The sequence below is a fragment of the Athene cunicularia genome (assembly GCF_003259725.1).
Source record: "Athene cunicularia isolate RWA chromosome 3 unlocalized genomic scaffold, athCun1 chr3_part1, whole genome shotgun sequence".
Taxonomy (NCBI): Eukaryota; Metazoa; Chordata; class Aves; order Strigiformes; family Strigidae; genus Athene; species Athene cunicularia.
In genome coordinates this window covers 58804885-58832489 of record NW_020799097.1, presented here as the reverse complement: position 1 = coordinate 58832489, position 27605 = coordinate 58804885, and the positions used below count along the sequence as shown (strand labels likewise).

The 27605-nt window shown below is 39.1% G+C and overlaps 1 protein-coding gene across 6 annotated transcripts; it reads left to right on the top strand.

Annotated features, from left to right (window-relative positions):
• The first annotated feature begins 8 nt into the window (after positions 1-8).
• On the top strand, positions 9-21844 carry KIAA0408 (KIAA0408 ortholog). Of its 6 annotated transcripts, none has more exons than XM_026846287.1 (8): positions 257-274; positions 899-987; positions 7158-7260; positions 11246-11444; positions 14801-15142; positions 15488-15567; positions 16885-18259; positions 20163-21844. In XM_026846287.1, the coding sequence occupies exons 4-8, from the start codon at positions 11310-11312 to the stop codon at positions 20334-20336; spliced, it is 2106 nt and encodes a 701-aa protein (XP_026702088.1). In that variant the 5' UTR covers positions 257-274; positions 899-987; positions 7158-7260; positions 11246-11309; the 3' UTR covers positions 20337-21844. The 6 variants fall into 6 exon arrangements, with proteins under 6 accessions (XP_026702087.1, XP_026702088.1, XP_026702089.1 ...); XM_026846288.1 differs by lacking the exon at positions 257-274 and adding an exon at positions 2542-2593 and having other exon boundaries at positions 915-987; XM_026846286.1 differs by lacking the exon at positions 899-987 and having other exon boundaries at positions 9-274.
• Positions 21845-27605: the final 5761 nt, after the last annotated feature.

Below are 27605 nucleotides of genomic sequence, written 5' to 3'. Positions count from 1 at the left end.
CAACAATATTTAAACTTGTCTTCCTTTTTACACTGTTTTTTGTACTGTAAGCCATTCATCATTTAATGTTCATTGTAGTATTATTTTCAGTTTGTTTATTTTGTCCACCCTCCAAGATAAGAAGTGCAAGAGACATAGTTTCTGTAATAGCCACTGCTGTAAAAACACTGAAGACTACTTGTTTGCCAAAACCAAACCAAAACAAAAAACCTGAAAAAAACATACCAAAAGGTCACCCAGTTGAATAGGAAACCTGCTCACCATGGTGTTCCAGGTAAGCAAACAGAAAATGGTATTTTTTACTTTGTCTGGTTTTATAATTTTTGAATAAAAATTTCCTGAGTGACTGGAACCAATTTAATATTCATTAATTTGCACCAAATCAGAAGCAAACCAGAAATATGCAGAGTGGGTGTGAAGAGTCTGTTCCTTTCCTCTTCCCACTCCCAGAAAAAGAATTTGTATTCTAGCCACATATGAATAGTAAAACCACATTCAATGTGTATTCTGTGTATGTCACATCTTGTATAAATTTTGCACGATTGTGATGATAATTTTTTTCAGCACTGTATTATGTGGATTAGACACCACAGAGGGGACAAAATCAGAATGTTGGTATATAGAGGACTGTATCTGGAAATGTGGCGAGGAGCTGGAGCCCCTGAGAGTGAGATAAACGAGGAGGAGGTATCAGAGTATGCGAGGAGTCTTCTGAGAGATATAGGCTGGTTGCATTCTCTCTGTGCTCTAGAAAAATGGCCATGCTATGGGCTGACTTGAACTGAAGAAAGTGATGCTAGTCACCTTGTCTGATGTCAAATATCTTTTCCTAACAACCTAGTTTATCAGATAACATTTTCCAGTCTGTAGCCACCAGGGCTATGAATTCTCTCTCCAGGTTTCAGACCAAGTTTTGAATGAGCATGGTAACTCTTGGCTTGCTGAGTGACCCCGTCGAACCGTGCTGTTGGTAGTGAGCAACCACAGGTGAGGGAAGCTTGTGTACATAGGTGTGCATCGATAGTTGCTGAATATTCCTGTCTTGCCTATGAGGGGCTGCACTGAGAGCGCAGGTGACTCATGATCCTCCTATCACACTGAACTTAAGCAGTTCCTGCAAACAGGATATCTTCCAGCTATGAAAACCTCATCTGAAATGCCCAGTGGAGCTTAGTTTTCTATTTAGCCTATGTTGAAACCACTGGGTCCCACAAATGTGAATTCTCCAAAGGTGATCATTTACAAGTAAGTGTATCAATGAAATTTTTTTTGTGCAGATGCCATGATAAAAAAATCTAGTCATAAATAGTGTTAATAAATAAAGCAGCTGTTTTTCTAGCTGGCAATAATGATTCCCTTTGATTTATCATGTTAGCACTCTGTTCACTTAACCCATTCCCCAGTGAGAACAGTTCATCTCCATGCCTGGGTTATGCTCTGCTACCTGAAGTAGCAGAGAGACACTGTTTTGAGGGAAGCCTCTCAGAAGGAAGCAGAGGTTGGGCAATAAAACTTATTTTATGAGAATGAAAAAAAAAATAGTAAACTCACAATATTCAGTATTAAGCAAAGTTTGTGTTTTTCTCATTTGTCTAGCTTTTCCTCAGCATACTCTGCAGGTGTAGTAACCTTATTGAGTTAAATCACTTCATCTTGGTTAGTCCAAATACTTATTCCTACCAGGAGATGTTGTCATTATTTATTTTGTATTTAGCAAGATATGTCTAAAGAGAATTACAATCAATATATGCCAGATTAATAGATAGCCTTGCCAGGTGTCCTAATTAAAGAGAAAGTCAGGCCCAAAGTAATATTGAGGAGTTTCTAAGCTGCTATAGTTTATGCTCCATTGCCTAAAAGTTGTTCCACATATTAGAAGCTATTATGGCAAAATATGGTCAAGCATATGATCCCTTCACAGTGAATTTCTGTAACTGTAAAGATAGTTCTCAAATACTGGGAAAAGACCTTTTTGCTGCTTTTCTCTCAGCAACTGCTGTAAGAAATTTTTCAGCAACTGCTTGAAAATTTTTTTCCCCATGTATTTGCAATTCGGACATTAAAAGTGTAATAATTTGAGGCTTAAACTTGTCATATCAAATCTTAGCTTGAGACTGACTTTTTGAGTTTCTTTCTGGTTTGCTGTCTCCCTTGGAGGAAGAAAAGATTATTTGGGTTTTGTTAAATGTTATGGGCTCAATCCCATAAAAAAAGAAAAAATCATACTTAACTCTGAAGTTCTGGGCTTTCAGATTTTACCCCACACTTGTATATACCTTTACTCATCTTTATTACATACAGGACTGAGAGAGATTTACACCCAAGTGTATCAGTAATGCTACTACTGTAAAGTAGTAGGAAGTTTAATACACTGAGTTCATACATTGAATACATCTTGGAAATAGTTGGGGAAGATTTGCTTCTTTCTTGGAAAACAGAAAAGGTGAGGTTGAACCTTTTGAGAAAAGGTGGAGATAACCTCTGTACAGGATGGCAGTTATAACCCCATTGATTTCTCATAGTGGTTTTTCTTGCATATAGCTGGAGCTTTCCTCATCCTCATTCTGTCAGGCATCAACAAAGCAATTCAAAGGTGAGACCTTTTGGGATGTTTAGAGAGCTATTGCACATGCTACAGTCTGAAATTAAAGAATACCAAAGCACACACAATCATTCTAGAAGCTCCCAACAGTCTTTGAATCTGTGATGAGCAAGGGGAATGGTGAGGACCCCTGCAAACCTCTGTACAGAGAAATCTCAGTGAGAAATGAGATGCAATTTTCATGTCCTTCTGCATTTGGCTTGTAGGGAGTGATGGGAGCCACTTATTCGCACCAGATACTGCAGAGAAGTTCACAGCCCTCCCATTTTTCACTATTTTACAAGCTGCTGAGAAAGCTAATAAAATCATGTCCATGTATCTGTCCATAGCCAGAAGATAACATCTAGCCAAATAAATAAGTGTTCTCTCTTGCTGAATTGAGATAAATTGGGCTCACTAAGAATGCAATAATTATACCTGCCAAGAAAACAAGCACCTTCTCCCCACTCAAGCTACTGGCCTGGTGGGCAAAGTCCACTTCACAGGTGAGTGAGTAAATGCAGCCGAACATGTCTTCATCTTCTGGCAGGAGTGTGTGGGCCTCAGGCAGGGCAGAGCCAGGCAAAACACTGCTGTTTTGCTAGATTCTGTCTGCTGCATGGCATCTAATTCTGAAGAGCAATAATAAGGAGAATATAAGATTTTGCTTTTAGTGGCAGCAAGCTGGATATGCCAGGTTACCTATCAGTTCAAATCTCACTTAAACCAATAGCAGATTCACAGTTTCCATTTTGGAATATTCTGTTGAAATACTAATGGTCTGGCAAAAATGTCATTGCCTTTGAACCTGAGATTGCCTTAACTTTACATTTCTCTGAAAGATTAAATTTCTCTTTCCCGTGTTCCCAAGGAATTAATTCCACGTTCTTTCAGAAGGAAGAGATATTGCATCTATAGGTATAATTCTGACATTTTTACACTTGTGTAAATCAGCAGTAAAGCCAATGAATTTTTATGTCATTTAGAAAATAGATGCATTTTTTCCTTTAATGCAACCCGATAAATTAAATCAAATTTGTTCCCTATATAGAGTCATCTCTGAATGCCCTGACAAAATACCTCTACAAATATTTTCTTTCCTGTTACTGAAAAATTCCCATGATATTAGAATGATCATCTTCTCTGGGATCAGAGATATTTCTTTCAGCCAAAAATATCCATGCCTGAAGCTCCAGTTAGAGATAGAGTAAGTGTCTGCTGACACATGTCACCAGTGCTTCAGAATCAAAACTAGAAGAGAGCAGGTGCTATAGTGCAGAAATATGCCTGGCAGTCGGAAAATAGAAAATTGCCAGAAACATGGCTGTCTAAATATGCGTTATAAAAAGAGATGAACTGCACATGAACTTTGGGAGTTGTTTACAAAAACAAGCAGAGCTTTAGGGTATTAGATGCCCTTCTCCTTAATCACCCCAGAATTTGATAGGTGAGTAGGAGACTTCTAAAGGCATCAGTATCAGGGACATAATTCTCATTGGCTTACATTTCTGTCTCTGATTTAATGCCAGGGGAAGTGATATTCAAACCCAACTTTTGCCATTACACATGCAGTTGCCTATGGGGAAAATTATAGTGGCTCTATTTAAAGTAAACATCTAAAGTATCTGCCACCGATTTCCAATGTAACCTTGGAGAAATGACATGACATAACGCTTTGTTGGTTCTGCTTCTCCACTAAGTTAAATACTATTGCAGAAGTGCACAATTGTAAGAAGAGACAGAATTTGTATTCCCTTCTGCCCATTTCCCGATTTATGTATCCACTCCTGAGATGTATTTGCCAAGATTATCATTCAGGAATCTGATGTTGTGGTTGGGTTGATTACAGTGGCAGCAGTGCTGTTACTCCTTCTTGTTACCAAATTTATGTGGACATAGCAAAATGGGTGTGCCATAACCAAGCTCATACAGAGGTACTTGAAAGGTGCTCAAAATTTATCTTGAGTTCAGGCTATTAACCCAAATACATGCTACCCTGAGTACATAGTCAGATTATAGCCTATGCTGAAACTCGTGCTCTTTTGTCCTGTGTGATGAAGCTTAGCAGAGGGCTTGTTGAAAATGCCCTTGCACCTTTTTTGTTGAGGTGCTGACTTTTAATGCAAGCAGAACGGATACCAGGTGTAGACAAAGTACGCTTTGCCTGTGGAAGCAGTGTGTCAGATGCAATAAACCTACAATAGCTTTCCTGCTTCTTTTCCCTGTGCCAGTGGCCAGAAAGCCACGTTTGCTGCTTTGTCTGCTGCTTCTGGGGGAGGGACTGTATCTGTTGGATAACTTTTTTTCCTCAAAAGCAAAAGTCACTACTGTTACACTTAAGGATGTCTGGAACAAAGAGCCCAAGTTTTTATATGTCACTTCATGTTTTCTTTGTCCCAACTTTTTCTCTGCCTTTCCCATTTTAGGATGAGTTTAACATGGCCCTTTGACCTATGGTCTCACATTAATAATTCCTCATGCTGACAGAAATGTAGAATTTTGCCTGAGTGAATAATCAATCCTGGGATTTAGTCCCTTGTTTTCTTTAATTTTTCTGTTTTATTTCAAAGAGCTCACATAACAAGGTGAGGGGTATTGAGTTAGCAATATTAAAGAAACAAGAATAATAGCCTGTGCTGATGGGTAAGAGTAAAAAAACATGTCTTCAGTTTGTCTGTCTTAACTGAAAATTAACTTTCTTAATTTTCAGTGGTGCAGCTGTGCTGGCTTCAGGGAGGAGGCAGCACTGTGGCACCCGGCCTCCAGCTGTGGGCTCAGTTCTGCTCCCAGGCATTCCAGCTTCACTCACAGCCATGTCAGCTGGTGTGTTGGGATGTAGCCTCCCAAAGGAAGTCACACGGTTGCTTTATGAACAAAGAATTTTTAAATCTGCAGAGTTTAGAGGCTGGAAGTTTTCTTCAGGAACATTCAGTTTGTGTACTTGGACATCTTTGTTAGATGTTAGACCACCTTTGAAATTTTCACAAATGGCTCAAGTCCCATTATTCATGTTACATGGGAGTAGAATAAGCTCCCCAGTAGTGTATTCACTGAGACTTACAGCTGGACCATATAAGGAGAAGATATGTGTTTTCTCTGAAACCTGCTTTGGTGTTTACTATAAAATGCACACAGAGCTAAAATCTTTATGTTGTGCATGGATTTTATCACAGATAAAACCTTATTGTTCTAAAGAGGGGAGTGCTGACTAAGCAAAGGATGCATGAATCCTAATATTGTGTCCATCTCACCAATCCTCTTGTCATCAACTGCTCTGCCCACAAAAATATGTCACTCCTGCTTAGTGCATTCAAAGACACCCATCTGATGACAGAATTTATCCAGAGTTTTATGCTGCATGAGTAAGTACTTTGTGGCCCTTCTCCAGGTACACATGGGGACAAATATTCCCTGAAATGTGAATTTTCTGACTATGGGTGGTCTTGCTGTCCACAGGCACATCCAAGCACAAATACCCAGTGCATGAAGATTCTGCCCTCTCTCAGCGTGCCAAATGAAAGCAACTTAACACATTGTGCAACAGCAGAGTTAGTGTGGTGGGTAGAGATACAAGGAGAGAGTGGAGCTCCTTGTGCCCACAGCTCAGCAGGGGGAGCAGCTAAATTTCACTACAGTGGCTTTGGGGTCTCCCGTGGACTTTCACTTACTGGATCATTTTTATCACATACGTTCCCTTCCCTCACCCCATACTGACACTTGCTATTGGCACTCCCAGTGCTTTAAATCCAGGCTGAGGTGGTTTTGGACCTTCCTTGCTAACTTTATGCCAGGGATGAGTTTCCCTGTGCGAGGGAGATTCTCCATCCAATTTCAAGTGCTGTGCATTGCTGAGACACAAAGTATCTTAACAGACTGGAGAATCTGATCCAGGAACCTTATAAAGTAGCAGGAATATTTGGGTGTATCCCAAAGAAACCATTAGCACCAGTCTCAGAATGCAAGACAGTAGGATTACACAGTGCCCAGTAACTCTGCACTTCATAAGTGATAGCATATTTAGAACAGAAAAAGATTTTTAGGGAGGAGTGGTTTGCTTTTAGCTCTTTAAGATAGCTGTTAACTAACAAAACTGCTGCTTTAGACAAACTCCCTTTACAAAGCAGTTTATGACGATCAGGTTACAAAGTTCAAAATGATCATACTAAAAAATATAACCCTGAAAACTGGGTCTGGAAGGCAGCAAAAATCTTCCTTTACAACATGGACGCTAATAAAAGAAACCTAAAATTGCCTATTGTCATAGCTTTAATATTAACACTAGCCGTTTTGGCAAGCTTTAAAGACTGGACTGCACTATAAAACCTAAAAATGTCCTGGACTTGGAGTTGTTTACACAAAATATGAGGAGATATAAAGTTACAGAGCTGGGGGTTGGAAGAGATGGCTTTAAAACCATCCTCCATGCACTGACGTCATGTGGAAGCCAGCTGCTGGGATGATGTTGAACGGAACTGTTTTTCAGTTTGCAAAAGTTGCGGAGTTATTCAAAGGGAGTTGCAAATGCTGCCTTAGTTGAAAGGTTGTGTCTTGCTTAGCTTGCTTATTTCTTTTAAAGATCAAGATTCGCAGAACTGGATCCCAGCTAGCTATTTCATTGCTTTCACTGCTGTTTAGAAATGGACTGAAAAACTTCTAACGGATTTCTTATTCCATGAAAGGTATGGTTACAGTTTATTTTAAATCTTGTGTTCTTGTACAGTTAAGATTAAAAAAGAAATCAAATTACTAATGTGGCAAACAGTTATTTAAATACCTCTCTAATGTTATTTACAAGTAATGTGGTATTCATGTATGTTATATACTGTCTTTATTCTTAGAGAAAGACTTCATTAGCTCAGATTCTTCAGAGCAGGCACAGATATATCAGCTGTACAAGGATGACAGGTAGCATTGTGAGCATTTGAATCTTTCTTTCTCTCTCTTCCTTTTTTCTTTATTTCCTCCTTTCTTCTTTCTTGTTCTTTCACTCTTTCAGATTTCTCTCTCTTTTCTTTCACTCTCACCGTTGTAGTTTCTTTTTGTGTATAAAGTGCACAGTATTGTGACACATGGCACACTTTTGTAACTGAACAGATATATGAATACATAAATTCGCGATTTCTTCAGTCATACAAAGTACAGCACTCTGTTGGAAATAAAATTTGCTTTTTTCCCTGTAAAATCAAGGGACTATATGTGTATATGAACGGTTGTTCACATCCAATCTAATTAATCTCTGTTGAAAAATAGCATCGCAGCTGATATCACTGCAGATTATTTTCAGAAGTTGATAGCAGTTGGTTTCAAACTATATTGCATTTTTAATATGTGGATAGAAAGGATATGGGGAAGACATGGGGGAATAATATCATTAACATCAAATAGTTGCTTAAAACATTTTTACTTGCGAGGAGGGAAGGCTAACGGAAGAGTTAAGGGAAAATGCAGCTTATGTAGACAAAATTGATTATTTGCTTGAATTTGATTGCTCTAATGAGCTTCTGACCTTGTCTAGGACATGCAGAAAGTGCCGATACTACAAGAGTACAGATACTGTTTTGATCCACACAGCAAATTATAATGTGACATTTTACATCCCTTTGGGTTGCTTAAGCCTTGTGAAATACCCATGGGGACATCTCAGTGCACTATACAGACAGAGGGTATGCTACTAGGACCACAGATTGGATTTTATTGCTAATAGGGAAAAAATAAGCAACATCCTCCCTGAGAAAATAAACCCAAACACCAAGGAAAAAAATGGCAAAGAGTCATAGAAACAGGATTTAAAACTCTGATGAATTTATCCACTGTACAATAGCAGCAAATCTGTATAGTCATCCAGCTGCTAACATAATAAACATGAGTTTTCTTCTCAGAATTTATGTCAAAAGGAAATCAGAGAAGCATAAGAAGCAATACAAGCTTTTTGTGGATATTAGAGCTAAAAGTGACTACCTGTAACTAACTTATTCCAAGACTGGATTTCGTTGTGATGGTCTCCAATATCTTTTTATAATCAGAGTTCCATATGAAACAACTGTTAAGATGAATTCAAACATGGCAACAACAGTTCCCAGCACTAAGAAACTACCAGGGCCTTTTCAATGCTATATGCATGCTTGAAAGGAGTACATATTATATATCTGTTCTTATATATGTAAAAAAAATAGGCTATGTAGTACTGACTTTCTTTCTAGTAACATGCTGCTGATTGAAGCGTGGTCATTATTACTAGTAGTGCACTGGCAAAATCACCCTTTGTGCAAGTTGTAGACAGATTATGCCTGCCTGTCTTGTTCATGACTTCACAGTGATTATATTTTTTTCTATTTCTTTCTGACATTTATTTGAAGGATTCTAGTGGAGCAGAGAGTTGACTTTTGTTTATTTCTCAGAAATGTCTTGAAAGGTTATAAAGATATAAATGTAGCAAAAAAAAAAAAAAAGGGCAAATGACCGTACTAAGAATTGCAAACTTTGAATTAGCAAAGTGTGAAAGTATTGAAATGGTTTTAAAGTTCATTAACAATTGATGTTAATGTCTTAAGTGGAGTGGAATTTTTTGTAAGTTCTTTTTGGTCAACACTTACTGAAGTCAGGCACAAAGCTGAAACACTGGTCTGGAGAGGTGCAGTCTCTATAGCCTGGCTTTCCCTAAGAAGCCACAAGCAAACCAGTGCTTGACTAATGTGATGGGAATGCTGTGCTGTCTTTCAGCAGTGCTGAGTTTCAAGGAGTTTTATGTTTTTGTAAAGCTGCCTTGTATGGTTTTAGTCAGGTGGAAGGAGAAGGGTCTGAAATCTGTTTGTAGACAGCTGAGGGACAGTTTGCCATTTCAGAGCTCCAAAGCAGGTTTGAAAGGGTAAGCTCCAATACCATGTTGCATGGTGACATGGTTACACCATTGTGAAATGGGCTGACAGCTTGTTCCCTAAGTCTTCCACAATTGCTTGGGGTTTACAACCCCTGATGTTTTGCAACCCCTGAGTTATGATTGGATCCATGGTGGCTGTCAGTTGAGACATCCTGTAGCAGGACTTCCTATGACCCAAAGATCTGAGTAACCTGTTGGGCTTCAGTTGAGTTCTTCTGCTTACTTGTTCATGAAAGAAGCTGACTCCAAGTTTGGCATCAGCTTCCCAGTCAGCTGAAATAATGCAGACACTGGTAAGCAGTGATTATGCAGTAGCCACAGCTGAATCAACAAGACTTGTCCAATAAAATACAGGATGGGGAAGAACTTTGTGTGAAGCTCAGAAATGAGTTTTCACTATATCAAAGAAAATGTGGATGATAAAATGAGCAGTTCCTTTAAGTTGACAATCACTGACCATCAGTCACGGAAATTAACCAATTCCAAGAAGGTAAACTGGGCTTATCCCTAGTTAACTCTCTGATAATTCATTTGCCTGCCCACACACTTGGTTTCTGGCAGGAGATGAAAGAAATGCAGAGACCTTTTGTGACTAGAACTATATTCCACATCCACCTAAGTAACACAACAGCTGGCTTTGAGAACGAAAGTTAACAAACTCAAATGTCAATGTGTGTGTACCAGCCATTATTCCACAGGAGCCATCATAACTGAATGAACGAGTGTTATTTTGGTCTTGCTGGCATAGTAAATGTGCTGATGATAGTGGATTTTCTATTATAAAGCCTAAAAAAGCAAGAGGAAGACCAGGCCCATAAAATCTGTAAGTGTTTTGCTCCAATGTCAGATGAGCAGATCTAAAATATTTCCCTTAAAATATACCTTTTTAGTGGGTCAATTAATAATTTTTCATTTGCAGATACTAAGATACTAAAAACTACTGAAGAGAAAGGAGAATATGAAGCACAAATTAGTTAAATGTTCTGAACAAGGTTTTGAATTAGATTTGAGTTAGTGCTATTGGAGAATAGTTTCTAGTTTTCCCTATGCTGGTCCTGGTACTAACATTTATAGGTTTAGATTTGTAAATCCAAAATACATTAACTCTTTCTAGTGACTTATAGTCCTTTATATAGTAGAATGATGCTTTCTACTGTATATGTATGTTTGTTAGCTGTTATTAACTTTCCTGTCCTGTTTATGTATTCTAAAGCATTCATATAGCCATATGAATTTTCTGCATGTATTTGGTTTACAATCTTCAATTGCCAAAAGAATGTCACATTCCTTGTTGTGCTACATGCACATGTGAAAGGAGTGCATGAGCAAACACGATACCTTTACACTTGCAGTTGTCTTTTGAACAAATGTAAAAATAGCTTTCATCCTCAAGATCAGATGTTGCAGGATCCCAAGGTCCTCAAGTGCCCTTCAATGTCATGCAGACTCGAATTTCATTGAAAACAGGTTTATAGTGAAGAATAATGGCAAAGGTGCGAAGTGGCGATGGTATAGAGCCCGCTGTGGCCGACATTCCTGAGTTCTGTGATGCTGGATGCGTGTCCTTCCTCCCCTTTCCAGATTGGGCCTCTCTGTCCTAGGGTTTGTGTCCTATAATGCTTAGTTTGTCCATATTCCAGTCACACTCCAGATATATATCATGCAATTGTGTGATGCTGTCTTCCGGAAGAGCATTTAAGGTAATTATTTGGGGGTTTTACTTGGCTGTTTTTTTTCCTGAAAGATAGGATCAAACACAAGTAAGACTTATGCTGATAAACTTCCAGGAAACATTGAGGGAAGACAGAAAAAAAGCAGAGCTATCTTCTTGCTGTTACACAGACTGTAACCATGGACCTGCGTAAACAACTGGAGAATACTGAGAGGAACTGGAATAAAGAGAAGATGGAATTGCTGGAGAGATTTGACAATGAAAGGAAAGAATGGGAATGTCAATGGAAGGTCATGCAGAAGAAAATAGAAGAGGTACTGTTAGACAAAACTCTGAACACTAATATTTTCACTTGAAGTGAAGTGACTAGCGATCACTTCAATTCACTCTTTTTCTGAATTATATCCTATTTCTTATCTGTCACTGGAAGTTCCTAATAGCTAATAGCAGTTTGAAAAACCTGGGGTTCATCAGTATTTGCAATTGCTCATTTAATAGTCATGATTATGATGCAGGAGGTTAAATGCTACTTTGCGTGAAGTTTGCTGTGATACTGTTGGCTGTAATACTGCTGCCATTTCTGCTGGGCTTGAGCCACGATGCCTATATTATACATGCTTTTTTCAATACATGCTGAATAACTGCATGTATGGGGTTTAGGAGAATGCATATTCACTAATAAAAAAATCTAGGTATCAGAATTCTCTGGCAAAAAGGAATTAGATTGCATAGGTCTGCTGGGGTAAATGGTAATATTAAGAAGAACGTCATACATTAAATGCTGCATGATGCAGAATCATTCTGGCTAGAACATGCTCCAATTATGGATGACTTTTAGCAGAGAAAAGAGATATAGTAAACTGCATAAAAGCCCTGACACCACTTGTGTTTACACATACTAACAAACACTCACTCCCTTCCATTCTTAATACATCTTCCAGAAATAGTTAAGGTAATTATTTATTACTCTTTTATCCCCAGATTGTCCCTGCAGCAGAACCCTCTGGCACTGTAATGCATAAGTTGAATCTGCCTTGGCAACATACAGAAGCAAGATTTTTCACCACTGAGCTTTCCACATTTTTCATTCTAATATACACATGGAGTAGTTTTGCTTTCTTTCTGCCAACACCGTCCTGTGGCTGAGCAACACAGGAATGTATGGCAGAGACTGCTCACATGAAAGTATGAGAAGAAAAATGATCAGAGCCAAATGAATTGCAGCCATACACTGCCCGTTAAACCAGCCTGCAGCGTAACGACATAATATCGGCTCCCTTATACTTTACCTGCTGTTCTTGCAAACTGGTATGATAGCTTTTGCCTCATTTTTTCTTTAGTGAGGACATTTCTGTGCAATCATACCTAATTTCACTGCCAAGGTGAAAGTGCTTCAAAAGTTAGTAATGTGATCTCTGTGTGTAGTTGGAACTTTAGCCTGTTAGGTGTATATATAAGCTGTTTTGGAATGATGGTAATGTGTTGTTAAAAGATATTCTGGCTATTAGTAGTCCTGACAATGGCAGCGAAGACCATGTTTTTTCCATGTTCTTTATTAGCATATGGATTAAGAAAGTGTGACAGAGACAGAAAAAGAGATAAAGAATGGAATTGGACTGAGGGGAAGAGAATTAAGCAAATGGCTGGGTACTGCAGGACCAGACAAAACTACAAATGATACCCCAAGGTTACTGGTATCCTAAAATCACCTCTAAATCTGTGTCTATAGTTGCCCTTGATTTCAGTTGTCTGAAAATATCTTTGCCAAAAGTCACATGGCTGGAGAAAAGGGGGGTTACCTTTTAAATGCCATAATCTCTAGAGGGATTTCCTCAATAAAACTTGTGCTACCTTATCAGCTTATTTTATTTAGTAGTTTTCTCTAGCCCACCAAAACCTAACTTAATTCCTGAATTCCTCCAGGAAGACTTAATGTGGTTTAGGAGATGATATTGTTGAGTTATTGTGCTTTAACCTAGCTGTCAACTAAGCACCACACAGCCACTCGCTCACTCCCCCCACCCAGTGGAATGAGGGGGGGGAATCAAAAAAAAAAAAAGTAAAACTCATGTGTTAAGGACAATTTAATAGGACAAAAAAGGAAGAAAACAATAATAATGATAATAAAACTGCAATAATAAAATAATTTGAATATACAAAACAACTGATGCACAATGCAGTTGCTCACCACTCACCAGCTGATGCCCAGTCAGCTCCCAAGCAGCGATCCGCCCTTCCCAGTCAACATCCCCCCAGTTTATATACTGAGCGTGACATCCTATCATATGGAATATTCCTTTGGTTAGTTCGGGTCAGCTGTCCTGGCCGTGCTCCCTTGCAGTTTCTTATTCACCTCTTCGCTGGCAGAGCATGGGAAACTGAAAAGTCCTTGACTTTGTCTGAGCACTACTTAGCAACAGCTAAAATATTGGTGTGATACCAACATTATTCTCATACTAAATCCAAAACACAGCACTGTACCAGCTACTAGGGAGAAAATCAACTCTATCCCAGCTGAAACCAGGACAGTTATGAGGTGGTATCCTCCCTTCTTACTGCTATGCTGAGTCCATATGAGGCCCTCATTTCTTGGAAATGACAAATTTCAGCCCTCAGGTTCTGTGAGCAGCTGGACTTTGGGAGTGAAAGCTAAAAGCCCAGAATGAGGTCAAGTGTCAAATCTCTGAATGTGAGAATACTTCTAATCCACAGCACTACCCATGAAATGGCCACATGTTCTTCATGTTGTTGTTCTTTTTCACTGTCCTTCCAAAAGCTGTTGTGATGGCCTTGTGCACTGCAAGAGAGCAGGCAGATGGCTGTTCAGAGGTGCCTGCCCTGTGCTTTCTTCATAAGAGCAAGTTAAGAATGAATGTTTATAAAGAGCCATGGGATTCTTGGCACTGGAAATGATACTGTAAGCAGAAGAGGTTTTTATGATGTTGCTGTTTTTTCTAATCTATAATTTATCACAGTTCTCTAGTTTGAATGTGCTGGGTGACAGGAATTAACACCTTTTCATTTACTAATGAAGCCACTGGATCTCAGCTGATAGCGTGAAAGAAGATAAGAGAGTGACCGCACGTTGCCAAATAATACCATTCTGCAGTGCTGACTTATCACTGCAGTCACAGGGAAGAATTCCGCTTGCCTGGAAACAAGAATAGTCTGCTCTAGTCCAGATGGTGCTATATGTGATGAGAATCCACTTCCCCTCCTTAAACTAATATACCTTAACAGGCTGTAACATAGCTAGAGCCCTCTCCTTCCTTTCACATTCCCTCACACTCCCCATCCATCAGATCAGGGCTGTGTCCATCACACAGTGTGCTGGTACTACTTGGAAGACAACCATACAGCTTCTGACTCAAGGCAGGGCCATTGACCTCATGAGATCTCTTCTGATCCCATCCTGTGGATGGAAGCCATACATTAAAACTATGGCAAAGAGTTTGTGAATGGTAACAGCCCTTTCCTCATCCTGTGACAATAACAGTCTGTGAACTATCACACCGTGTGACTCAACACTTTTCTACTGACACATGTATAAATTCTTTCTACTTGGTGCTACTGAGTGAGGCATCATTCAAAGCAGAAGATGAATATGTTCTTCTACCATGAAGTTCGTCACATTGCCATGATTTAATAGATGGTTTTATTGTTTTTTCAGCTTTACCAGGAGGTAAAACTTAGAAGGGAGGGCAATATGAATGTCCATGATGATAAGGCCATTCAGAGCAAGATGCTGCAGCTGTCCAGGCATTCCCCTACTTCGGAAGAGAGTGACACAGTGGAGCTGAACTATCAACACAATGTGGCAAATGACAGGATGGAAAAAGGGAGTTTCCTCAGTAAAACTGGTCACGAATGTAAAGAAACCATAGCCAAGAGCAGAAACAATACTCTGTTAATGGACAGTCTGGCCTTTGAGAACTGTGAGGAACCTGAAGACAGCCTCAGCATCAGAACTTCCAAGAAAAATGCCAAGAATTATATTGGTGATCTCAATGTAGTAAGTAAAGTATGAGCATGTTTCAGTTACAAGGGTAAGGAAAATACTGAGGGCTTTGGCCTGTCAGGTTAACCTAAAGAACTGATCTCCCTGATTTTAGCTTTCTGGCAAGGCACTGTCTCTACTTCCTCCTCAGCTTGCTACTGATGCATGTTTTCTCACTGTTTAAGAGTGTTAACAGCATGTTCTTTACCTCCCTTCACAACCTGGGCAATTTTTGTGTCTTTCCTTGTGCCGCTCTCCTCTGCTGTGAGTCTTAAATGCAAATCACCACAAGTTTCAAAATAATTCTGGAGATAATATTTAAAAGGCTTATATTTAAGGACTCTTTTCATTTTTATAAAGGCTCTTAAAGAACTTGCCAGAGTCAGTGAAGAATTATGCATCTATCAAGAGGAAATTCGAAAGAAGTCCAACCACAGAAGGTAAAAACATATTTGGGCTCTTTATATTAGAGGAAGAAAATGAATAATGAGACTGTGCTCCTGTTCACTTTGAAAGGGGATTTGTTGTTGAATTTATTAGTAGTTGGGCAGTTCCTATCCTCCTAGTGTTTTGGTGCTCAGGATAAAACATTCAAATGAAATATACTAAAATATGATACAAGGGCACATTTTACTAGCAAAATGGAGTTTATCTATAGAACCTACAAAATGAAATTAGTGTTTATACAAGATGAAATCGTACTTGTTTCTAATGGCTATATAGAGGATTTGGAAAGTGAACAGATATTTCTGTCTTCCCTGGTCCCATTTCCATGCAGTTCTGTACAACACTGTATGGATTTGTTAGACTGTGATGTTTCTTATATCAAGCCCAGATCTAGCCTTAAGTGTGGGGGAGGGTCAGGGACTGACAATCCAAGAGTGCAAAGAAGGCAAGAGAAGAAAGAACAATCATACATTGGTACTAATGGAAAGATGGTAAGCCAGATCCTGTAAAGTATGTAAAATGAACATTCCACCATCTGTTAAAAATTCTATGTTCATGGTCTCCTTTAGCAAGCTAAACACTAGTCTTCCTCTTGAGTTGTGCAGAAATTCTCAGAAGGCAAGACTGAACCAGTGGTGTGACTGTGCACACCATGAAAGAGCTTGAGAAAGACTGTCTCAGCTGTGATGAGAACCCATGGAAGTCTGCATCGTGACAAGCTCTTCTCAGATACTCCCAACGAGCAGAGGGACTTCAGTCAGTTGGATATCTGTCACTAATTGATTATTGTAGCTGGGTTAGTGTTTGTATCTTTAAAGCAAATAGATTCATAGCTGCAGCACAGTTTCTAAATCCTGGTTGAGAAAAGTGATTTTTGAACAGATCTCAAAAGGCACATTTGTACTGTCATGTGTAATGTAAGCCTACACAAGGGATGCACTGTGTCGTAAAGCTTTCTTCATTCAGTTCATAGTCAGGTAGTCTCTCACTGAAGTCATTAGAACTCACAAGATCCCACTGTCCTTACTGTAGGATAGGTAAGAAAACAAACAATCATCTACAAAAACTCAGAAAAAGAATTTTAGTGGCAAGGGAAAAGAATACAAGATTCTCTTTGTTGAGCTTTCTTCAAATCCTTCATGAATGTTTCAGATATGTTGGGTGTATCAGCTGCAGCAAAACGGCTCCCAAATCTTTTTAAGCAGCAAGTGTTAAAACACCTGCTCAGGGGGAGAATGAATCCATGCTGAGGTCCCCTGGGGGAATAGCCTTATTGCTCATCCCTAAAACACTTCTCCTTTTATTTCCAGAATGAAGTCACTTCCTTTCCTGGGGGAATTTGAGGAAACCCAAAGCACAGTTATTCTGCCTGAGATGAACCATGTGTCCAGCAATGAATCACAGACTTCAGTTGCTTTTGAAACAGAGGAACAGAATAATAGGAAGAATCTGATGAGCTCCACCAAGGCTTTGAAGGACATATCTTATGGTGGTCTTACTGGTGACAATGGAACAGACTTCAGACCTTGGCAAAAGAAAGAAGCTCCACCAGTTCCTCCACGGAGCACTTCTCGCCACCTAACAAACTCACTTTCTGCAGTTGTACAGCTTTCTGAAGCACCAATAAGAGATCCAGGCATCAAAAGTAATTGCAAGGCTCAGGACTGTAGGAGTGGAAGGAAACTGATGAATCCTTCACCTATAGACCAGAATGAAAGTGCAGCAGCCTGTGCAAATGAAGGCCAGGCTGTGAAAGGTCCTGTGACGGTAGCTGCTGCAATACCTGTAACCAGAAATGAGTGCTATGTACCAACAAGTTTCTGCCACAACACGTGGGCATATGATGTGGGCAAACTTGGAAAAGACAGTAGAAGTGAACCTTCCCCACTGTCAGCCCAAAAGAGTTGTTCAGATGGGAATATGGCCCAAAGCAACAAGATGCACCAGAAACAAAATCCCAAGTCTCACAGCAGCCCTTATTACAGTAATGACTTTTATGCCCCTGCTACCCTGCACAATGATCTTTTGGAAGACTCTAGGTATACTTTAGGAAAGACCCAAAGAAATGAAATTTTAGCAGCAAAGATCGATGAGTTTAACCGGACTGTATTTCACACAGATAAACGTAACAATGCTTTACAAGAAAACCCGGTACTTCAAACAGCATCAGAAGATCACAAACCCTGTGATCCACTGTGTGACTCAGCTATTAGCAGGACAGAAACTGTGAATACATCTTGTGTTTCAAATCCCAAATTCCCTGCAGCAAAGGAGCAAGAAACTAGCAACTCCAGCAAAGCTATCAGAATAGCAGGACAACAAAAGCAAATAAATGGGCTTCCAAATACTAGTGGTTATAGGCACATGCTTCACGAGCATGACTGGAGACCAAGTAATTTATCCGGTCGTCCACGTTCAGCTGACTCAAGGTCGAACTATGGTGTTGTTGAAAAGCTTTTGAAAAACTATGAAAAATCAACAGTCACTTCTCCATGTAATGCAAAATGCTGCAAAGATAAGTGGACACGGGCAAATCCTGAATTCACTGATGGGGGTTGTGAGACATTGAGTCAGTATTTAGAAATGCTCCAGACTGAACAAGGAAAGCAAGAATGTCCAAGGAATTCAGCCAGGCATACTGGGCAGCAACTCAAGCAAGGAAAAGAGAGACAGAAGTTACCAGAGGTAAGGTTCATAAGAATGTCAAGAACAAAATAATTCAGTTTCAAACCAAGCTTCAGATTCTAAAATGAGGCAGACTAATGTGGTATTGTAAATTATTATGTAAAAATAGACAATTTAGGCCAGGATCCGAAAGTATTTCCTCTGAAGAGAACAGAGTTGGTGGGAGGGCAGAAGCATGTAAGTAAGAATGACCAGTGAAGACGTGTGCCAGATTCTGATCTCTGTTGCTGTTGTGTAAAGCTAGATTTTAACTGCATTGCAGTTATTCAAGGATTGAACTAGTGAAAAGAGCAATCAGGTTTTAACTCCCTCCCTCCTTCCTTTCGCTAACAAGTTATTTCATAAGCCTTCCCTAAAGGCTTAAGCACACTTGGTCATGTCAAAATCCTAGAGAGTTTAGATAGCATTCTTCAGCATCCAAGGTGCTGCTCGGTTCAGGATTTCCTTGGAACTGCCTATGAAAAGGGGTATTGAAGCTCCATAAAGTTTCCAGTAATAAAGTGACCCCCTCTTACTCATGTCTCTGTTCCACGCTTTTCCTATATATTCAAGTGTAGTCTCACAGAAACAGAAGAGTATGGCATGACTAATTAATTTTTATTTGGCTGAATTTTATTTGCAGAAGTTTAGAAATACTGCTTTTGCCAACATTCTTAATCAAAAGAGAAACAGATGGATTTGAAAATACACTGTAAGTTTCAGGTTCTGTAGAAGGCCACAAAGAAAGAAAAAAAACTTTTTTCCTGAAGAGCTCCTTGACCAATGAACACAAAGAGACATGCCCCTTAGCATCTCCGAAAAGGGAAGACAAATGTGTTTAGAGCTGAGAAACTTAAATGGGTTCAGACTGTCAGCTGGTGTGCTTTAAACTGTCACAAATTCGCAGACTTCAGTGGAGCTATGTGGACTTAAACAGCTGAGAATCCCACCATGCAGATTTTCCTCTGCATGTCTTTCTGACAGCCTTGCAGTGATGCAACATCATGCTTAGCAGACACATCTTAACCACAGCACAGAAAGAGAAAGACATGAAGCTTCTGATTTCTTTTTCATCCAATGAACTTCTGATAGGAAAACAAATTTTCATCAGTGAATAGAAATAGTGACTAGATAATGACTAAGTTTACATTGATGCAAGCTCAGAATAACTTTACTAAGCCAGCTGGGTTTTTTTTTCTCCATAGGCTCACGCTTTATATTGTCTTTTCTATCTGCACAAACTAAATGTAAAATATTGCCTGATTAGAGGTTGCCATTTTAGGTCCAGCAGAATTCACATCACAAAGATGTAAAACACTACACATAACATAAGCCATTTGGTTTATTTTCATTCTTTCCAATTTACATCACTGTACCTATGATCAAAATCTGTTGGTTTTCCTGTGTGTATAAGGCTCTGTATGTAGACATGACACTGCATTAATACATAACCATTCTGAATTTGTTACCAAGTGTAAACAGCTTCACATTTCCCTAAAGGAAACAGAGTTCTTAGCAAGATGTGACTACTGAAATAGGATCTGTCAAAAAATACCTGAAAAGTATGTAGACCATACTTCAGTAATGACTGAGTTCTACATTTAGAACAGTATACCGTGTTCATTGACCAAAAAAACTTCCAAAAATGAAAAGAAATGAGAAGTGAATGTCAGTTTGGGCTTGCCTTAACATTCTATACCTTTCCTTGTGTCTGACGCTTGCCTCCATATATTTTAAACCGCAGCCAATGTGAGAATCCCTTTACATAGAAATAGCTGTTCTTTTGCATTCTGCGCATTACTGTGCTCCTTTTAATAGCGTCAGACCACCTGTTCTGAGGTCACCCCAAATGCCTTCCTACATTCCCGCTGCACTCCACAAAAGCCATAACTTGTTAAAGCAAGGAATTGCCTTTGTGTTCTAGATATCTGTGCCAGCTAAATGTTCAAGTGGGAAGGGTTTCTCCCGGCCTGCTCGGCCAGCAAATCGACGCTTACCTTCCAGATGGGCATCCAGATCACCTTCAGCACCGCCTGCTGTGAGAAGAACGGCGTACAACTGCTCTGTCTCCTTTCGGTCAGAGACCTCCGTAGTCTGAACCCAGAGCTGGGTTGGACTGTGTTGTGAAAGCTCTACACCTCATTATAACTGTGTTTGGTATGTGTTATAGCAGCCAGTTCTACACTGTTGTATCTTGTCCAAGAGTGACCCCCACCACAGGCTGGACAAAGCGTTTTGAATCTTAGGTCATCATCACCATGGTCTTCAGTGTTTTTATTGAGACAAAATAACTATACCCCTGGTTTTCTCGGTTTTTTTGGTAATAGCTCACAAGGAATTTCTTTTGAATGGCATCTCCCCCAATTTGCCAATCAATTTTGAGTTGAAACAATGTATAGTGCTGTATATTCTGACTCTTCTGCAAACAGCAGAAGGTAAAGCTGTATGCATGATCATGTGTTTGTAGGTGCATGTGTTGGACTAGGAAGTATACAGTCTGTATTTAGAAGAGACAAACTGTGCTAGTGTTGACATTGAAATTACAACCTATATGCCTACATATATATATAATTTGTGTTTATTTTAAAAAGTTTGAAATATACAGTCCTGATGACATTTATATTTTGTATATCTTTTACATAGGTTCACAGGTGTAGTATTTAATGTACAAAAACTAAATATGCATTTTTGTGACTGATTGCAGCGATAATGCCTTGCACAATATGTATCTGAAGCAGACTAGCTCGACTGATCCATCAGTCATGCTTCATGGCATCCTCTTTCAGTTTCCTAACCCTTATGATGCTAGGTCAAAATACCCAAACATATTTTTTCTGAATTAAAATACTATATGATTTGTAATACATTAGCCTTTTTCAGCACCAGAGACATTCCTGAAATGTTCCAATTCCTTTAAAAAGCTTAAATGTGCCATTATATATATAGCATACTGTAAACACTTAGGTAATTTCAACTAGTGTTACACACAATTTATGAAGGGAAGAAAAGGGTTGTATATGCTCAATTCTGTAAAACTTATTTTTCCTTCTAGCATTATACTTTGAGGTTTGGCAAAGTCAGATAACAATGGACTTGTTTACACTCAAGGCAGGAGAACAAGGACCGTTGTTCCCAGTGCTGCAGCCACCACACTCCTTTTTTACTCTTCTAGACTAGAGTGCCTGAGCCACTTGCTAATTTACTGCTCCCGGACTGACTCGTGGCAGTCAGTTATGAAGTTTACTTGCACTCTGGCAACCAGCTGCATCTAGTACGGAAATATTGCATCGAGGTATAATCACAATGGTGCCCAAAATCCTAGACACATGGTGTTGGAAGTGTGTTTTTGGCATCACTTGACTCGGTATTATGGAACATCTGAATGACCTGCACAGAGCCTGGCTTGTTCCTTCCCACAGCATGAAAGAAATATGGATGCTGCCCAGACTCTTGCTGAACTTTCAGAAAGACAATGTCCCTCATCCTGGAGTTTTTCCACCCTTCTCTAGGCCGTTGCTGGATGCATAGTGGGGTAATGATGATAAATGTTACCTTTAAACAGCATGTCTAGGTTAAAAGGAGTAAAGAGGCACTTCTTCAACATCAGCCTGATATTGCCTTGCAACATTTCTTCTTCTCCTGGAAAAACATAGTGTGTTCAAAGGAATTTCAAAAATCATTCCAGGATCCATTAATGTGCACATCTTCTTATGTGAATGTAAAAAGGATTTCAGAGAGAGTGTAGGCTTTTGTCCTAGTGAATTGTATATGTGGCAATATAGGGAAAATTAATTGTGCTTAATTTGATAGTGATCTATTGTCCTACTCCAGTCATGTTGAGAATCCACACCTTTTTCCTTCCTTTCAGGGCCTTATTCTTCTTTCCTCTGCCATATGTTCTGAGCAATATAGCCTGTATGGTAGTAACAGTAACTGTTCAGGCATGCCAGTATTGGAGCAAGCAGGCATTAGAGCCATAAATCTCACCTTATCATGCCATTGTGGCTGCCTGCATGGCAAAAACATGCTCAGAGTTATTTGCCCAATCTAGACTTTCTGGTCCTTTCTAGGTGTGAGTGGTGGGAAAAACTCACAACAATATATGAAGGCTTAAAACAGATCAACAATTCATCAAAATTTACTTAGACATTATCTCAAAGTTATTACTGGAAAATATACAAGGACAGAAAATCTTGAAGAAAATCTTGAAGAAAAATCTGTGTGCTCAAGCAAAAAATCAAGAGTACTATCAATTTGCCTGTTTGCCATAATTTAGGGATTGCACTCCATTAAATTCCTTAGAACTAGAAAAATTAGAGATGATGCATAGTGAATTTGGACCATGGATTAAGATTCTAGCTAACTGTGGAAATCAGCAAACCAAAATGCCTTGCAAATTGACCTTTTAAATGCCTAAGTAGCTGAGCAACTTTAAATGCCTAAGGTTGAGGAAAGGGTAATATGATAGAATTGTAAAAAAATATGGTTCTTAATTTTAGTCAGTGTTGACTGTAACAAAACTTTACTTTGAATTACCTTCATGGTAAAGTTAAGCAGTTTTGTTCTGAAAAATGGTGGTGCACTTTTGTTTGAAGTATGTAACTATGAAAGCATTTCTTTTGATCAGTCAGTGAAGGTGTTTCTTTAGTTCCCTTCAGTTTCTTTGATCGCCTTTGACATATATCACATCATTGAGTACCAGAGAAAGGATCAAATATCTACAACATTCCCTGATGTATGTAAGTTTAATGAACAGAAGGTTTTTGAAATAAACTAATAGGTCAAGGACAAGTCCATTTTGTCAAGATTTTCTGTGTCCGTCTAATTACAGACATCGGTTCTGATGCCCAAAATTATCAAAACAGGATTTTGGTCTGCAGGTGGCTAGTTGGGCATATCCATTTTAGAAAATTGTCAATGACACTTTAAATATTCTCTTCAACTACACCCGTAACAGGGCCAGTGCACTGTGGTGAATTTTTTAGTTCCCAGAACTATGATTACTGAAAGTAATGGCTTTATTGCACTTATTTCCTATAGGGGAAAGAGCTCCTTTGGACTTTCAGGTTCCCCCATGTTACCTCTGACAAAGAAATATAGTTATCTTGGAAGCTCTGAAGCAAAGGACTCCATACACACACACAAACTCATGCAAGAACCACAGATGATCTGAGTATACCTTGACCTTTCTATTAACCCTGGTGTCACCTATGGAAGTGATGAGTTTTATAAGCCTGTTTTTAAAATGGGTTTTTAATATTATTCCTTCATATGCTGTCTAAAGTTTTAATGCAGATATAGGTTTGTCTTACCTGTGGTCAGAACAAGCCTAAGACACTTTATTGCAGAGAGTCTTAGGGCTTTAGTACTGAAATAAATGCAAAACTCCCTGTACACACATTGTCAGCTGCCCATTGAAATGGGATGTCACTAGGAATCATCTGGCTGGTAATTAATTGACAGAAAGCATCATTCTCCCTCACACTGGGAGACAGAGCCATAATCTTTCCCTATGATTCTTTTAGAGGAGCGTGGCAGGGTAGAAACACACAGAGGAGTCAGTCAGACCTTATCTACATATGCAACATAACTGGCCACCTGAAGGCTAGAAAACTGACCTGACTCCGAGCCTCTGCTAGGGGCAGAAAGAGTAGTAGAAAAAGATTTCCTTTAAAACCTCTGGATATCATTCCTCAGAGTACATTTCCACTAAACGTTTTGTCTTTCTAGTTAGGGATAGACTTCTTATGTATCTTTAAAATGTTGCTGAAGGGGTGAACTTTGCTTGTTCTCCAGCAACAACACGGTTATCTTTCACTATTACGCATACTGTAAGGGAGTTAGCTGTTATATATAGCAAAGAATTGGCAACCAGTGTAATGTAATGTTCCAGAGCATTCAGAGCACTAATTTATTTCTCCAGTCATGTATTTAAACAATTGTTTCTGTAAACTGGGATTTTGTATCCAAATGGCTTCAACAGCATTTTAGCAAAGATCTACAACAACCCAGCAGGCAGGCCATTTGCCTTAAGAGTTTTGTTATTTCTGGACCAAGCCTATATTTCCTAGCATGCAAGAACTTATGCAATTCTGACAGTACTGCTATGCAAAGAATTTCTTTGGCTTTGAGATCTGTAATATATAACTCTAGCCATCATACTGCTGATATTCTCTGTTGGATTAATCTGTAATGGTGTCTTTGGTTGTGCACATGCTCTTTAAACTGGAAGGCAGAATGCATTTTCTCTAAATGCACTAAATCAAAGCCCCTTGTTGCCTCTGGCCTTTTCACCTCTGCTTGATTTTCAGTGGATGTATATTTTTATGTGGTTTATTGCCATTGGTCTATATGTATATGCCATACCATAGGATTTTCTATCTGTACTGCAGTCAAAATATTTTTTGGACAGCCTAGTCTAAAAAGTGCTGATATTACTATTGCCATTCACAAATATATTAGATCTTGTTCTACTGTTTTGCATCACTGAAAATGCACTTTCTTCATCAACCCTTAGTGGCATACATTATACAAAACTTGTGCTCTTGGTTTTTTGAAATTATGATTAATCTGCTTTTGAAGTTTGCTTCTACCCCTGGCCCTCATACTTTTTCTGTTTTGCAAAGTACTTGCATCAGCAGAGATGTTTCTGATGTGTGCAGTTGATCCAGTTGCTGTGTGGTCATGGGAGCTCATACCTAAGGGTTCCTTGCTAACTACATTACTCTAATTAATAAGAATTGTATCAGAATTTCCATGGGGTGAGAGATTGAACCTTCAAATATGATCAAAGCGAAAGTGTCCAAATAAAAATCAGAAAGAATACAGAAGAATCAAAGAGGATGGTGCAACACTTGTAGTAAATGTTGTGGCTAGTTCTTTGCTTCTAATGGAAGATCCCTCTGTGCTGCCTGCTTCATACCACCTGAAACCCAGTGGTGTACTCTCTTTTTTTCAGTCATCATCTTTGTATGTTTGCTTTTCCTGCTCTGTGAGCCCATAACACCAAGAGATACTGAAAGGCTGATGTTGGTAATGTCAGATTAACACTAGTCCTTCCTCTTCCCATATTTGATGGTATGGTGATTACTGGAGAATGCTTAAGTTTCAGTTGTTAATTCTTTCTATAGCAGCAATCAGTTTTGCCAGGAGATGCATAATGGTGTTCACAGCATGAACATTATGGAATGCACATATTTTGTTTTCTCCCCATGCTGGATTCCCAGCACTGCACAAGGGCACACTGTCATCCTGCTGAAATGGGGAGATTCCTGGAAGATAAATGTGAACCAGCCTTGTGCTTAAGTACAAGAGCCAGACCGTACCTCAACTCCACTGGTCATGCCCAGCATTGGGACTAGAGTACAAGCAACTTCAGTCCTCAGTACAGAATGTTTTTTACCATACTGTGACACAATTACAGTCTTGTGGTCCTTTGCAGAGGGATGAACTTTTCTAGGGACAGCTGGGGAACAAAGGAGAATTAAAACCTGTGCTAGGGTGGGGCATCTGAATTTGGATCAGATCAATTCCAGGTAGTGTTAAATCCCTTACTACTTTTGAGGGGAAAATAAAATGAAGGGAAAAAAAAAAAAACCAAACCGTGAGTGCAATATACCAATTAGTGTTTATTCTTACAATTTTCCTAGTACTATACAGGGACTGCTGGTTTATGCCTTTTCTCTGGTAACCACAGTCTATAATGTTTCTGTGTGAGGGTCCAGAGTTTAATTTCTCCTAGTGGTGCATGTTTGTGTGTGTATGGCCAGGATTCACTGAAAAATGGCATGGTAAGGGAAAATTCATACATCTTACACTTTTAAATCAGATTATCTAATGTGTGAGCCCAAAATATACTGCTCTTATTGCATGAGGTAATGTTTCCCTTTACTACAGAGAAGATGTGATCCCAAAATGAATGGGGGGAAGACAGCAGGCACTGCACAGATGTGTCTAAGGCATGTAATAAGGGTAAGCAAGCTGTACTGGCTGATATTAATGGGTGAGCTAAAATCCCTTGACTAGTCACTCCAGTAAAGCCAGAGGATCTTTAATATTCAGTCTCAGTGGATGTATAGACTTCTACTAACTTGCTAATGTGTCACAGGGATCTTAATGCTAAAGAGTCTGGTTTTGATTGCCCCTCCAACAGGAGGTATGCAGATGTGCATGCATAGTCTTCTGCCAGACCCCCTCAAATTTCCCTGAAGTAGTTTACTGCAGCTAGAAGAATTTTTAAATCATATTCACAGCAGAAAAGGACTTTAATGAAAGAAAATTGCACTCATATGTGAACTCTGCAAACAAGACACTGCCAGTTGGCATGGTGACACAGAAAATCATACTGAGTTTTACTTCTACATCACAAAATATCTGCAGCAGCTCAGCTATTCTGGTACCATATATGATGTAGAGCTGCTAAAGATGTTATTGATGTAATTGCACCATAGACAGATATATGTGTATGTGTGGTCTGCTTGATTCTTTGCAGAACCTTTATTTATATATATATATATATATATATATATATATATATATATGTATACACACATACTGAAGGCAGACCCATTTTTTTTTTCCCACAGTCCTAGTATTTATGTATTAAGTAATACTAGTAAATATCTTCTGGTTTTGTAGCATGCAGGATAATGAAAGGATCTCTTTTGTTGCATTATGCTCTGCTATACTTTTAAAAGATTATGAAAACATGAACAAAATAGTCGTGTTCATGTTATGTACTACTCACTACTAAGGAGACTCTGCATTGTTTCAAAATAAGATATAGCTTTTGGGTATACAGGTGTGACAAAATATTCTGTTTCAGAGAGTCTACCCTTTGACTTCTCTGCTTGGGACTATAAAAATGAGATTTGTTTCCCATATACACGGTGATATCAGAGAATCATAGCATCATTCAGGTTGGAAAAGACCCTTGGGATCATCGAGTCCAACCATCAGCCCGAGTCTACAAAGTTCTCCCCTACACCGTATCCCCCAACATCTCATCTAAATGACCCTTAAACACATCCAGGGATGGTGACTCCACCACCTCCCTGGGCAGCCTATTCCACCCTCTGACCACTCTTTCTGTGAAACATTTTTATGAAAAATGTTACTACAGTTTTTCAATATTTGCAAGTCTTTTTAAAATACTTGTTCCGTCCTTTCCAGTAAGTGTGAAAAAAGTAAGTGAATTCCAGAGAGCAGACACTTAATACAGGGGAGCTCTCCCTGTGTTCCATTATTCCTCTTACAGTTGTAAATTACAGGGGGTTGTGCCCTAAAAGCAAGATAAGCAGTAAAGAAGCGGTGAACAGTGGGAATCACAGACCTTGTTGGCATAAGATGTGTAGGCTCAGAGATGTGA

Coding starts and splice junctions, on each gene's coding strand:
- KIAA0408 (XM_026846286.1), top strand. CDS start 11,310: ATGGACCTGCGTAAACAACTGGAGAATACTGAGAGGAACTGGAATAAA. Junction 11,445..14,800: donor TGCAGAAGAAAATAGAAGAG/GTACTGTTAGAC, acceptor TTGTTTTTTCAG/CTTTACCAGGAGGTAAAACT. Junction 18,260..20,162: donor AGAGACAGAAGTTACCAGAG/GTAAGGTTCATA, acceptor TTTGTGTTCTAG/ATATCTGTGCCAGCTAAATG.